Source organism: Dermacentor silvarum, chromosome 4, assembly GCF_013339745.2.
Source record: "Dermacentor silvarum isolate Dsil-2018 chromosome 4, BIME_Dsil_1.4, whole genome shotgun sequence".
NCBI lineage: Eukaryota > Metazoa > Arthropoda > Arachnida > Ixodida > Ixodidae > Dermacentor > Dermacentor silvarum.
Genome location: NC_051157.2, coordinates 187,173,463 through 187,187,389, shown reverse-complemented (window position 1 = coordinate 187,187,389; position 13,927 = coordinate 187,173,463). Strand labels below are relative to the sequence as shown.

The window sequence follows — 13,927 nt, the reverse complement described above, 5'->3', positions numbered from 1 at the left end:
TTGAAAGTGTTGCTTTATGCAAAAAAATTTATCTATTAGGTTTTCTACGTGCCAAAACCACGACTGATTATGAGGCACGCCATAGCGGGGGACTCCGTAATTTGGACCACCTTGGGTTCTTTAACGTGTTGGTAATCTAAGTACACGGGTTGCTTTATGCACAAAAGCCCAACACCTTGCATCTGTAGTATAACACACGTGGCTCGTACAACTGGTCATTGCGTTTGCCTGCCTCGAGTACGTCGTTGCCGGGGAGGTACGCGTTATATGACTGAACTACTGAGTTACCGATTGTTCGCGTATTATAGTAGCGCAACTGTTTCGTGTTACATTTCTTTAAACTTGTGTTAAACTGCACCAGCAGGCGATCTCACTCCCGTTTCTTCGCTTTGCGTAGCTCTGCTCTGCGTATCGCTGTGCGTAGCAAGGAGCATGCATCCAGGATTTCCTTTATTTCTCGTTCTTGTCACGCGGGCAACATCATGGGCACTTTCCAGTTTCAGGCAGACACACTTTTGGGATATGCTTGTCATTTAAATAACGAGAGCTGTTGTTCCACCTATAAATATCTTGCACGTCTGCTTCCTCCTCTCGCAATATTGTGGCTTATGCTGAATTGACGTGGTCCTAAGTTTAACATTCGCACAAACCAAGTTCCCGAATGCAGTTGTTTATATTCGAACACGTATGATCGAGTTGCTGGGAATAATGATAAAGTACCTATGCTATTGACATTTTTTTTCAACCTCAAGGGAACTTGTAATTTGTTCGTTTTGACAAAAATCCCCACTTCCCTGTATCAACAAGAAGTAAACTAGGTCTATCACTGTATATAGCTTAACCAACACGCGGAGCTACCGACCGATAAGGTCCATAACAGTTCCATCACAGTTCAGCGTCGCAATGTTTATAAGGAAAGGGGTCAGTGCATTCTTCAAAGCAGCTGCTGCCTGTATTTTATTGCGATAGCAATTATATGGACACTCCAAAGCAGATTTCTGCCGTCGGCGTCGCCATCGTCGTCGCCGTCGCCCTTGCCGTGAGGTTCCGTATGACGTCAATGGAGATGAAATCGTCGCCGCACGCCGCCGAACGCTGTATGTGCGAGTGAAAGGGCGCGAGGGGCGCGCGCTTCACGGGGAGTGACGCACGGCGGATGAACAACGGCGCGTTCTGCGCCGTGCTGCAGAAGTAGGCGTCTTCTTTCCTCCTTTACAATCACCATACATGTAGAGCAAACGCGCCTTCTTCCGACGCGCGAGAGGCCGGGAATCCCGGCCGCGGCGGCAGCATTTCGATGGAGGCGAAATGCAAAAAAACGCCCGTGTGCTTGCGTTGTAGTGCACGTTAAAGATCCCCAGGTGGTCAAAATTAATCCGGAGCCCTCCACTACGGCGTGCCTCATAATCAGAACTGGTTTTGGCACGTAAAACCCCAGAAAGAAGAAGAAGAAGAAGAGGCCGTGGAGGAGGGGGGTGGAGGGTGAGGGAAGGGAGGTGACGTTTAGCTGTGGCACCAAGTGCCTATTTATATCAGAGGCTCCTGCAACAGTCGGCAACGCCGCACGCAACGCGGGCAAAACGCCGACGGCGTCGACATTAGTTCTGCGTGTTGCCGGTGCTGCTGCATGTCCAAGTTTATACAGCTGATAAAGCTACGATCATTACTCCGTATAGCTCTCTACAAATTTGCTATCGCAATTGATGCTTCGCCTTTCAGGTGAAACTGCGACCACTTTTTTTTATTGATGAAGCGTGGTGTCTTTCATGCGCATTGTTTTGTTTCATCCGACTCGCTATGCAAGAGCTGAAATTTCACCGTATTGTGGTATTGTGGCTTATTGCAAAAATTGAAAAACTTCGACTGAAAATTTTTTGCCACTCAGTTGACCTCCTCCCAGAACACTCCTTCGGATCAACCAAGGCTGAAGCACAAATCAACGGCAAAAATACCGTCTTATAAAAAGGGGCTAAGACCTGAGCATCAGATCATACAGGCCGACTGGTACATTTCGGACTGATATATGTTGTTGTACATCATGCAATCTTTCTTCACGTGTCAAAATGAAAGTGAATTCTGCCGTAGTAAGATCGCCCTGCACAAATATTCTCACGCCCCAGAACTTATACTGTGTTCATTTTATGCCCCACAGATCAAGCATCCTGCCATTCTCCAACGTGGACTTCACCAAAATTGAAACTATAACCTAAACGCCTTTTTTTTTTTCAACACTGTCAGCAAACTTTTGCAATAACCCAGCTACTTTCCACCTTCTTACTTATTTAACATCGTAGTAATTTAACATCTTAGTTATTTTACATCGTATATCCTGTGGCCTACAAATTCAGCAGAATCCATTGACGATGATTGTAAATGCAACAGAATATCCGAACGGGGCTTCGATAAAGATATTCGCCCTTCCATCAAAATTATGCATGTTGTTTTTGTTCCGCGTTTGCTTACTATAGCACCTGACGATGTTTCAGCAGTCCTGAAAGTGCGGATATCAACGTATTTAATATCTTAATTTGCTTCAGAAGTCAGTTTTCGCGCCCAGAGCAGCGTTCCCACAACTGTCAATTTTCGGAAGCGGATGTGGGGCAGAAGGCTCGTTACCCATTTGTTTGGGCTGTTCGTTTTGGTTGGCTGAGCATGGAGATCACACTGTGCGTGTTAATGCCTTACACGTAGTCAGTACGTTTAGGTAAAAATACATGTTTCAGACTTTTTAAGGTAATATAGAAGTCTCCAGCTGTGTGCGATACAAATGAAAAAACCTTGTAACCGACACCAAGCGCGCTGTCACTCGGTTTACACTAGGGTGCCTCGGTACGCTCCCTCTGTCGGCGAGGTGGAGAAGCGACTGAGGCACCATAGAACACAGAGCTTCGCCAAAGCACCTCATAACAGCCGGAAAGAAAGCTGACTGCTTACTTTAAGCCGTAAGTATAGATTATAAATAACGAAAAAAAAAGAAAAACTGCGTCGGCCGGGAATCGAACCTGGGCCACCCGCGTGGCAGGCGAGTATTCTACCACTGAACCACCGACGCCGATGACAATGCAGTACAACAACACGCCTCACAAATACCGGATTATTTCGCAACGTCTGTTTGTATATAGGTCAGCGAGCTCGCTCGCTCAACCACGGCTGCCCGTCGTCCGGACGCTATCGTAGCGACGAAACAAGGGCTTCCGCGACGCAAGTTGCCGCTCGATATTAAAATGGACAATTGGAGCACTATAACGTATTCATAACCCCAGGTAAGATAGTTCACTCCCGGGTTACGTCACACAGCGCCGTGAACGTCACAGCATGACGTCACCGGCGGACGTGCAGCGCTCAGCACGCCACTTGGTGTTGTCGTGCGTCACGTGGATGTTTCATTCATGTACCTTTATTTGTTTTTCTAATAATGCGACCCAAGTTAAGGAATATTTAGAATTCTCGCTCTACTTTTGCCCATTTTTGCGCGAAGGTACTAAAGCTAAGAAGCTGCCATTTAAAACTAATGAAGGTACATAAATGAAGTTTTGCGTCCTAAATAGAAATTCCTTGAACTCTAATTTATCCAAAATTTAGCTTCCTTAAACGTGTAGTTTCCGGGCTGTTTACAACAAAAGATTGCGATATTTCGCAATCTTCAAAAGCAAATTATACAAAATGTAAAATGCAACAATATTTTTCTGCGTCTAGGAAATGGATAAATATGTACTCAAGCTACAGAGGAGTAAATGCGATAGTTTCTTCTAAATATGGTCACAACTGAGACACAGTTCGCAAAACCCATGTGTCTCATGCTTGTTCTTGAACATTTGTTTCTAAATCACACTAATCAATTTCTTTATATTATATATAGTTGGAATCTACAAGTATTAAGCTTCTCTATGTTATATACGTCATATCCTAAGTAGAAGAGCCGCCACGGTCGCTCCAAAAGTATTGAAAACGGGGGGCTCGTGCCACCGGAGTGGGACCGCCACCTTAAGGGAAAGGAAAGTGGTAAAACGTACGCTTTCAAGCGAAATAAGATTCCTGTGGCGGTGTCATCGACGAACGAGGCATACTTACAAAATCACCATATGCTTACACAAAGAAACCATGCACTTGGCAACTATACTGCGTGCCAGGAAAAAGAGGACGGTTACTTTTTAAGCACTGCTGATCATTGTGACAGAAGCTGACATTTCATCTAGATTGCTAAAAAAAGTATCCTGTGTCCTAGTGTTGTTAATAAATGCACCAGAAGCTTCTGGGCTTTAACACATGACCAGCGGTGTCATGTGTTAACACAATTTGGCAGTGTCCTCCATAACCGACCTCCATAACCACTGTTCTTGGTGTCAGCACTGCAGGTTTCCGCGTCATCATCGATACCATGTCAGAGAAACACTGTTCGCTTCTTACGCAGTTTTACTCAGTTTCATGCGTACGACATAGCTGGCAACGCAGCGCAAACTACGCAATTGTTACGATAACGGAGTGCTCACTCCGCACGTTTCGCAAGGCTGTTGTTTTTGAACCGCAACGCTTTCTGTGGAATGACAACTTCACGTATTACAAGTAGAACTTGTGAAGGTAATGTTTCATCAAATACGCATTATTTGTGCAACTTTGTTTTTCCAGTATGTGACGTGCTATGTTTAGGTCGCAAGCGCTATTTGTTTGCTGTGGCCACTGGGCGCAGGTAAGTATAATTCTACCCATTCGGTGGTAAATACGTTGAGCTATTCGATGCCTTCCATGTAATAATTGCATCAAATTTGGTGTCATAAAATCACCTGATTTAATTTCACTTCGAATTACATGACAAGTACCTACGCCATTCATTGTTCTGCGACAAACTGTAGACCGCGTACAGCGGTTAGTTTCCGGAGCGAAGAAGAGATTGCACTACCGGCGACGTCGACGATGCCTGCTTAGTGTAGCCGAGTGCTTTCTGAGGGCAGTCTAATCACTGAATCGTCGCAAAACAAAAAAATGCGTTTGTGCTTGCTCTATTGACTGGACATGATAACATGTTGCGCATATGAAGCACCGTGCGTCGTAGTAAAGCTGAAAAAGTATGCTCCGACACTGTGCAATATCAGGGCACCTTGCAAAAGGGGAAACGCTACTTTGCGTGTTGCGCCTTTTAGCAAAAAAAAAAAAAAAAATGGTTCTCTGTCATAGGTGAATGTGTAGCTTTACAGATTAGACCACCTAGCTTTGAAAAAGAGATGTTTATCTCCCGATTTGAATGCGATGCGAACAGTTACGAGCGTGAGTGAGCTAGGAATGAGTGAGTGTGTCTTCGTACACTTTTGATGTCGCCACCCGGACGTGCTTCTGAAAGATGATTTCGCATCCGGTAATCCGCATTTTATTAACACCAGGTGACGACTTGTCCAGTACGCCTAAAGGAAGTGGACAGCGCATGCCTTCATGATGACAAAGCGACAACGTCCGCCGGGAAAACATACTCTCCTATGCTGTTGCAAGGGCAGGAATTAAAAAAAGCTTTGTTTCAGTTCATTTTTTTGTTCTGAGTAGGTAAATCTTAACGAAATGCCCGTAAGTCACTGCAGTCTCGTTGAAGCGTAAGATGCCAAGGCACTCAGGGCACACAATTTTTAAGTACTTGTGCTATTTTTTCTTTCTCCGAATGTCTAACTCGGTGACCGATAAGCTAACATAACATGAGTGTACTTATGTGGTCCGACATTCATGCATATAGAGTTCAGACCGTTCTCGCTGCTTATGCATCGGCGGGGACTCTCAGCCTGTTGCATATTTAGAAGAGCCGACTATTGGGAGGGGCAGTCAAACCAACACGATGTTTTTATTGGCACTGAAAACCATATTATCGACCTATAGCTCGCATGGTTGTCGAAACGGATTACACACTCTGAGGTATAGTAAGAGCTATCAGGTGATACGAGAAAATTGAAGAAAAACAAGTGCGTACAATCGGGTATCGCTTCATCGGGGGACGCACATGCACCGACTTGTAGCGCTTGGTGAGTGCCATCAGGCTAAAGTAATGCCTTATGTAAATTATCAACACCACTAATGTTCGGCTGGCGTTTTTGGCTGAAGCATTGCATCACTGGAGAATAATAATTCTCCCATAATGTAACAAACAGTTCTTTTGTGCTTTTATTCAACTCGTCATCCGCTATTGGCAGTGGGAAGCCAAAAAGCACTCAGTGGCAACGGGGTCATTGGCGGAGAGGACTTACAGTGGCGCCAACTATACCAGAAGCGCACCGTTGACGTGGTATGAGAGTAACACGGCGCACCCTCATAACTTGGCTGCCCGCGCCCAATTGAAGCACCACGCAAACGCAGTCCTGGACATTCTGTTAGTGTTTTCGAAGGGAGGGAAGTTGTTCACTGCCAAATTAATGGTTCTCGGCCAGCAAAGCACACAACGTTTTACGGACGCGGTCTCTTCGTAAAATACAATAAACGGTCACTTTGTGCGTATGTGGCGAAGTGGTCTGCCGAACCGGCTTCCTGCGCGAGAGAAGGGTTTTTGATGGAATAGTATTTACTCGTGTTGTATGGTGTCTGTGCAGCCGCTGCCAAAAATAACCCAATGCAGCTACATCGCGGTCGCGCAGTGAGCGACTGTGCTTGTGCGTTTATGTACGGCAGAACGCTATGTTTCTATTTCACAGCTTTCGGTTCTGGCGCTTAGTTGGCTCGCTTCTTCCTTTTTTCTGCCTTTTTGTTCTTTCAAACGAATTTCCTTGAAGCTCACGTGTGGAATATAACGCAATTTGGTCTCTTCAGGGACATTCCACCAAGAGGTATACATTACTTTCGCGACTAATCGAAATTTCTGTGTAGCTATATAAAATTAACCACAAATAAACTTTGAGAAATATTCACTCGTCTAAATTGATAAATTTTCAACGAATTAGTGGTGTGGTCATACCTGTTTAGCACAAATCCTGAGACCAGCATCCTTTTCGATATATTCGCACCCAAATTGTACTAAAACATGCATTAGCACTACAGTAATATTCCAAATTCTTAGACGGAGGTTTTTCAGAAACTTAACAGGAATGCTAATAAATTTCGTTTACTCCATTTTGCTGATAGATATGACACAAGTGGTGCTAGTGTTCTGATTTCTGCCATGTCGGTCCATGTGGTCCTTTTGCTGAATCGTGTCGCAGGCGCCAGCGGCATTCGCGGAAGTTCTGCTTAGCAGAACAAGCAATTCGTGTTAAGAGGCTTCATTTTGCGTTGAGCCCATTCTAAACCAGCCAAATATCCATGCACTGTTCCCCAATCAGATGTTTGGCTTAACCAGGCTATTCTTGACTGGAGTTTACTGTATTAATGATTAGCACAGAAGAAGGTATAACAAGAAACAGACATGATACCGGGCCGCGCTTCAAACACGTGCTTCTCTCCACCAATGCGAGCACCCTGATTCGCCCGCTTTGTTCTCCACGTGATCCTGGCATGCAACGTCAAGCGAAGAGCTTGGTCTAAGCGTATTATAACAGCCGGAAAGAACAGAGAGCCGATTGACTCTTTCATTGCGTAAGTTTAAAATTTAGGGTCGTGGAAAGAGCGATTTTTTAGACCGAATGGAATGCGAATAGAATAGTGCTAGAAGCAAATCGAATCGAATATCGAATTCTTTTTTAATAGTTCTCGAATAGTTCTCTAATAATGAATAGCCGTTATCGCAATTATTATTAACCGATGTTCAGATTCCCGTATTCGTAAAGTTAAGAAGTTTCTATCATTCCATAGAACCTTGTGAAGCGTTGTTTCTTAAAAGCTGATCCGTGTCCATTATGCGCTGCTCCGTGTCTCTTATGAATCCAAACCAATGAGCCCGACAGTAACGTGCCTTAGAAAATTCTATTTTTGTGTTGATTTGGTTGCTGCTCACGCTATGAAAAATTCGAAAAGTGTTCGAAAACTATTTGCATTTACAAATAACGACTATTTGAGTCGTTGTTCGACCCTTTCGAATATTCGCACATGTCCACTAGCATTAAACGCTAAAAAAAAAACTGCGTCGGCCGGGAATCGAACCCGGGCCACCCGCGTGGCAGGCGAGTATTCTACCACTGAACCACCGACGCATGTGTTCACGACGGATAGCAGCACTCTTTACATAGAGAAAGTGAAATTGCGCAACGTCTAGCTTTATCTAGGTCAGTGCGATCGAGAGCGCTTGCTCGGTCAAACACGCTTTTCGATCGTCCAGGCGCTTTGGAAGAGGAACAAGGAATTCTGCGAAGCAAAATACCGCTTGATGTGAATGGATGATTGCAGTACCATAGCCTATTCATAATGATACAGGAAACAGTAGGCACCATACCAAAGCTTCCAGGTTACAATGTACACGCCTCGCCGATTCCCGTTGATCGAGGACTCGCAATTTTAATACGGAAAGGTATCGTAATACAAGAACACACCGTACGCGGTGCACATGCGGAACACATGCTCGTAGAGCTCCTTCCTAATAGGACACGTAAACACAGTGTATTTCTCCTCAACGTATACAGTAATCCGGCTCACTCGCGGCGTCGTTTCCTCTCTCTGTTCCGGGGGGCGCTTGCCTTGGCGGGCGCACATCCGTTTTTGGTGGGGGGTGACTTTAACGCCCCGAACGAGGCCTGGGGATATGGCTACACTACAGCCAAAGGCCGACGCCTGTGGCAGGACCTGCATGATGCAGAACTAACTCTTATTACCGATCCCACGGCGCCGACTCGCACGGGCACGTCAACGGCACGGGACACGACGCCGGACCTGACGGCGGTCCGAAACGTGCTTCAAGCAACGTGGCGCAATACCTTTGAAAATCTCGGTAGCGACCACATGGTCATAGAGACACGGATTCCTCAGGCAGGTACACCCCCTCCCCCTAAGTTATTCAAATGGACGGACTGGGACAAGTTCCGAAAGCAGCGAGTCGAACAGAGAGGTGAGGAGACCATCGATAACATCGAGGCATGGATGGAGACACTGAATGACGACATGAACAGGGCGACACAGACGGTCACACCCGAAGTCCAGGTTGATAAAATCGACAGTCGACTAGCCCACCTCTGGGAAGCCAAGACATCACTATACGCAAGATGGAAGAAGCAACGGCACAACCGAAAGCTTCGTAAGAAGATCGCACTGATCAATCGCCAGCTAGAAGAACATTGCCGCACCTTAAGCCGCCAGCAGTGGTACGACATCTGCAACGCAATCGACGGGCAGCTACACAATGGCAGCACGTGGCGTCTCCTGCGTCACCTGTTGGGGGAAACGCAGGGCAAGTCTGCTCAACGTGCCAACCTGCAGCGCCTTCTACACAAGGAACGGGCTACCACGAGTGATCAACAGATCGTGACACGCCTGCTAGACAAGTACTTCCCTCAACGACCCGATGTCCAACACGGAGATTACACCGGCAAGCCAAACGCGACGCTCGATGAAGAATTTCACGAGTCAGAGATCCGCGCAGCTCTACACGACCTTAATGGCAAATCAGCACCTGGTCCTGACAAGGTTACAAACAAGACTCTACGAAACCTTGATGATGTCTCGATCACTGCTCTCACGACATACGTCAACAAATGCTGGCGAGTGGGTCACATCCCAGATGCGTGGAAACGCTCTAAGGCAGTCCTGATACCGAAGCCAGGCAAGCCGTCCAGCCTGGATCACTTGCGGCCCATTTCCCTCACATCCTGCGTTGGCAAGGTTATGGAGCATGCGTTCCTCACCCGTATCAACCGCCACCTCGAGGACACTGGAGCCTACCCATCCACTATGGTGGGCTTCCGGTCACATCTCTCCACTCAAGACGTTATGCTCCAGCTCTACCACCAGATCATCAACGACCCAACTAGTGGCACCCGCGCCATCCTTGGTCTCGATCTGGAAAAGGCATTCGACAATGTATCACATGCAGCAATCCTGAGCCGAATTAACAAGCTCAACATGGGCGAGCGCAGCTATAACTACATCAGAGACTTCCTGTCGTGCCGCACAGTCACCCTCGCAGTCGACAGCATGACATCCCACGAACATGCACTAGGAAGCGCCGGCACTCCTCAAGGGTCGGTCATATCCCCGCTCCTTTTCAACCTCGTGATGCTGGGTCTCCCGGCCTGCCTTGACGAGATTGACGGCCTCCATCACTCCTTGTATGCAGACGACATAACCCTGTGGGTCGACAAGGGCAGTGACGGTCAGATAGAAGGCACCTTACAAGCAGCAGTCTCTGCAATAGAAACCTACCTCCAAGACACGGGTCTCCGACTATCTCCACTCAAATCGGAACTGCTCCTCTACCGCCCGCGCCGCCGGCCCAAGCCTACCGGCGAATCACGCCAATGTGAGGAAATACTCCTGTATACGCAAGACGGCTCCTGTATTCCCCGAGTCCCGAAGATACGCATCCTTGGCATGCATATAGCAGCCAACGGGTCAAACGCAGAAGCTATTCGCAGGATTGAAGGCAAGGTTACAGCGGCTACCCGCATGATCAAACGCATTACAAACAAGCACACGGGCGTGAAGGAGGACAGCGTCATGCGCCTCATACACTCCTTCGCAATCAGTCACATTACTTATGTAGCTGCCTTCCACAACTGGAATGTCACCGAAAGGGAGAAACTGAACACCCTTATACGCAAGACTTACAAGATCGCCCTTGGCTTACCGGAGTCCACGAGCACTTCTCGTCTGCTACAGCTGGGGGTATACAACACGCTTGAGGAAATCGTGGATGCGCAAAGAGCCTCCCAACTCGAACGCATGTCCCTGACAGCCACGGGTCGGTACATCCTGCAGAAACTAGGCTTCAATTACCATGTCCAACACGGTCAGAAACAGGCCATTCCACCCGACATCAGCGACACGCTGATCGTCGCCCCTATCCCTCGAAACATGCACCCGAACATAACGGGGGCCGACGCCAGGCCCGTGCCAAGGCACTGCTGGCCTTCTTTGGTGGGAAGACGACTACGCGCTTCGTAGACGCGGCAGAGTACACACAAGAACACCGGTTTACGGCGGTAGTCATAGACGTTAACTCCCGGCTTACTCACGCGTGTAGTGTCAGCACGGAATACCCAGATACAGCGGAAGAGGTTGCGATTGCGCTTGCGCTTACCGACCCCTTCTGCGAGGTAGTTCTTAGCGACTCACAATCCGCAGTTCGTAACTACGCGCGGGGGCGCATTGCCTCCGAAGCTCTTCAGATCCTAAGGAAAGCTGGTCGACAGCACTTCGATAGCACCGCAATCATGTGGTTCCCAGCGCACGTCGCCACCCCCACCGACGAGGGCCCCCCTAACTTGAATGAGGTGGCACACCGCTCTGCGCGAGAACTGACTCGCCGCGCAGAGTCTGAGACACCCTCTTCGAGTTCGGACCTCCTGGTGCGAAACACGCGAGAACGCTTAGTAAGTTATAACGATATCACCAAGCACTACCAGTTAGGCAGGAGGATATTGCCCCCACCTCACCCCAAACTGAAACGTTGCCAGGCAGTCGTCTGGCGACAACTGCAGACACACACCTTCCCCAGTCCGGTGCGATTGCAGCACATTTTCCCCACGCAATACCCGAGTGCTATTTGCAAATTATGTCAGGCAACTAGAGCGACACTCTCACACATGTTGTGGGAGTGTCCTGTTATAGCAGCGAAAATGGCAGTAGCTCCGGAAGCTCTTGCGTCGAAGTGGGCCGCCGCTCTGCGCAGCTCCAACCTCAAGACACAAGAGTGGGCAGTCCAGCGGGCCCGGGAGGCGGCGACGAAGCAAGGCCTCGAAGTCCCCTCATGGGAGACCTGAGCCCGGGTCATTAAACTTCGCCGGATTTGAATAAAGTTGTTTCCATCCATCCATATTCATATGCAAGGCAAATTGCAACGTTCGAAATAACGTACTCGTGCCCGCGAGGCATTGCACGCTGCTCGCTTAATTTATTGTGAAAGCGATTCCTCCAGTTGGATCGCGTATGATAAAATGCTCTAGTACGCAATTTCAACAGGGATTGCCACGCAATAAACAATTTTAGAAAACGCAAACCAAGTTTTTTGAAAGGCTGTCGTAAAGCCTCAAAGCACTGCCGAAAGTCCGCGGGTGAACTGCTCTCACGTCCATGTGCTTAAAGTCTTACTTCATTTTAGGCTATTCATCGCTAGCCATCTGGATGACAAAGCAAAGTAAACCGTACACTGTCAAATTTAGGTAAGTCCACATCGCCTGTTCCTACTTTGGCGCCGTTGCACTAGTGCGATGAAAATTTAGCAACTGGACCCATTCATCACGCCTCTGACGTGTACCATGCTGTTCAAAGCTCCCCACCATATCGGCTGCAAAGAGCGTCACCATAGATTGCCGAGAGTTCTACAGCGCGTAGTACGTCTCCACAATAGACGAGGCAACCTAAAGTTTGCCCGCGCGGCACCAGCGCCGAATGCTCCCCTGGCGGAAGGATGGAAGTGTCCAAGGTCGTCACCGGGCCAGCGCGCGTCCGTGTTCTCTAGGGTGCGAGTGATCGTGTGCGTTCTTTTCGTGACGGTGAGCGCGACCTCATCCTCCAGGAAAGGTTGCACTCTCTGAGAGTGGCATTAGAAATTTTCCCCTTCCTGTTGGTCCGCCCTGAACTCCGATACTCGCATATGCGGACAGTATTGCGGTAGTCGTACCAGATGGTAATTCAGTTACTAGTTTACTTAACACAGTCGATTTGTACTGCCAAACAAGTGGAGCAAGCCTCAACCGCGCCAATAGCGCAATAATGAGCCTGTTTCCCAAGCTTGGATCGTCAGGATGTTTGCATGGTTTCCCTCGCAAAAAATATATAAAAATACTTTGCTACATGTTTGAAAGGGCAGGGCCATCCCAATCAAATTGGTTTAGGGCAGAAGAAAAACTGCGACAGAAAGTAAGCGACTACAGTGCACTGAAATGTCCCATCACAACTCAAGTAAATATCATTACAAGTTTATTGATGTCTTTTCTTAAGCATACCGCGAGTGTACTTGATGTTCCGAATGGAGTAAAAACGAATGGAATGAAAAAACTTTATTGAGGTCTTTCGAAACGTGCACTAGCGCGTAGCGGGCTGCTCCCACGTCGGGACAGAAAGGCCTAGCCTCTCCGCCACGTTGCGGGCCTGTTGGACTGCCCATAGTTGTGCTTCAAAATCCGGACTCCGTAGAGCAGCCTCCCACTTGGACGACCGTAACGTCTTCGTCACCCCGTAACGCGGGGAACCGCCAAAGCATGTGTTCTAAGTTGGCAAAGTCTGAGCAAAGCGCGCAAGTGTTTGACGTTTGAATTTCGGGATAGATCCTGCGTAAGAGTGCGGGGATAGGGTATGCCCCGACCTGCAAGAGGCGGAGTGTCAATGTCCGCGGCCTGTTCAATTTACTGTGCGGCGGCGGATACTTACGCCTCCCCACATAAAAGTACTTATTGAGTTTGTTGTACAAGGCAGGGGTATGCCTGATGTCCGGAACCTTAGCGTCGCGCCATCCGGTAGCTACATGGTCGACAGCTCCTCGCGCAGCTCTGTGGGTCAACTCGTTGAGGTTTGATGGGGCGCCCTCGATCTGTCCCATGTGAGCGGGGAACGAAGCTAGAAAAATTAATATTTCGCTTCCTCTGGCAAGGAGGACCAGATAAAATTCAGATAGTAGTAAAACTGCCACGATTCAGATGTGGCCTAGGTTTTCCAGACTTGAATGTAATGGCGCTAGCTTTACATGCCAAGTGGACACAAATAGCTTCAGACTTAGACATTCAGCTAACAAACTCTGGCTTCATTTTTTCTCAGTACGAGAATCGTTTCTTTCACCGGTCCCCCACTCCCATATTGCGCACCCCGCTCGGAATTCCCCCTACCCTTTTATAAAGAAAACGCGAACGCGCTCTGTAAACTGAAGGAGGCCATCCCAGAC

General features: G+C 48.0%; 1 protein-coding gene and 2 non-coding genes across 3 annotated transcripts; 1 reads left to right on the top strand and 2 right to left on the bottom strand.

The window, feature by feature from the left end:
- Positions 1-2,981: 2,981 nt before the first annotated feature.
- Positions 2,982-3,052, bottom strand: Trnag-gcc (transfer RNA glycine (anticodon GCC)). The gene has a single exon. It is a non-coding gene; the product is annotated as a tRNA-Gly (tRNA).
- A 4,970-nt stretch (positions 3,053-8,022) lies between these two features.
- On the bottom strand, positions 8,023-8,093 carry Trnag-gcc (transfer RNA glycine (anticodon GCC)). The gene has a single exon. It is a non-coding gene; the product is annotated as a tRNA-Gly (tRNA).
- A 742-nt stretch (positions 8,094-8,835) lies between these two features.
- Positions 8,836-12,188, top strand: LOC119449111 (uncharacterized). Its single transcript, XM_049666650.1, has 3 exons — positions 8,836-9,594; positions 9,712-10,070; positions 12,149-12,188. The coding sequence occupies exons 1-3, from the start codon at positions 8,836-8,838 to the stop codon at positions 12,186-12,188; spliced, it is 1,158 nt and encodes a 385-aa protein (XP_049522607.1).
- Positions 12,189-13,927: the final 1,739 nt, after the last annotated feature.

Coding starts and splice junctions, on each gene's coding strand:
- LOC119449111 (XM_049666650.1), top strand. CDS start 8,836: ATGGTCATAGAGACACGGATTCCTCAGGCAGGTACACCCCCTCCCCCT. Junction 9,595..9,711: donor ACGTCAACAAATGCTGGCGA/GTGGGTCACATC, acceptor TGCGTTGGCAAG/GTTATGGAGCATGCGTTCCT. Junction 10,071..12,148: donor AGCGCCGGCACTCCTCAAGG/GTCGGTCATATC, acceptor ACTTCATTTTAG/GCTATTCATCGCTAGCCATC.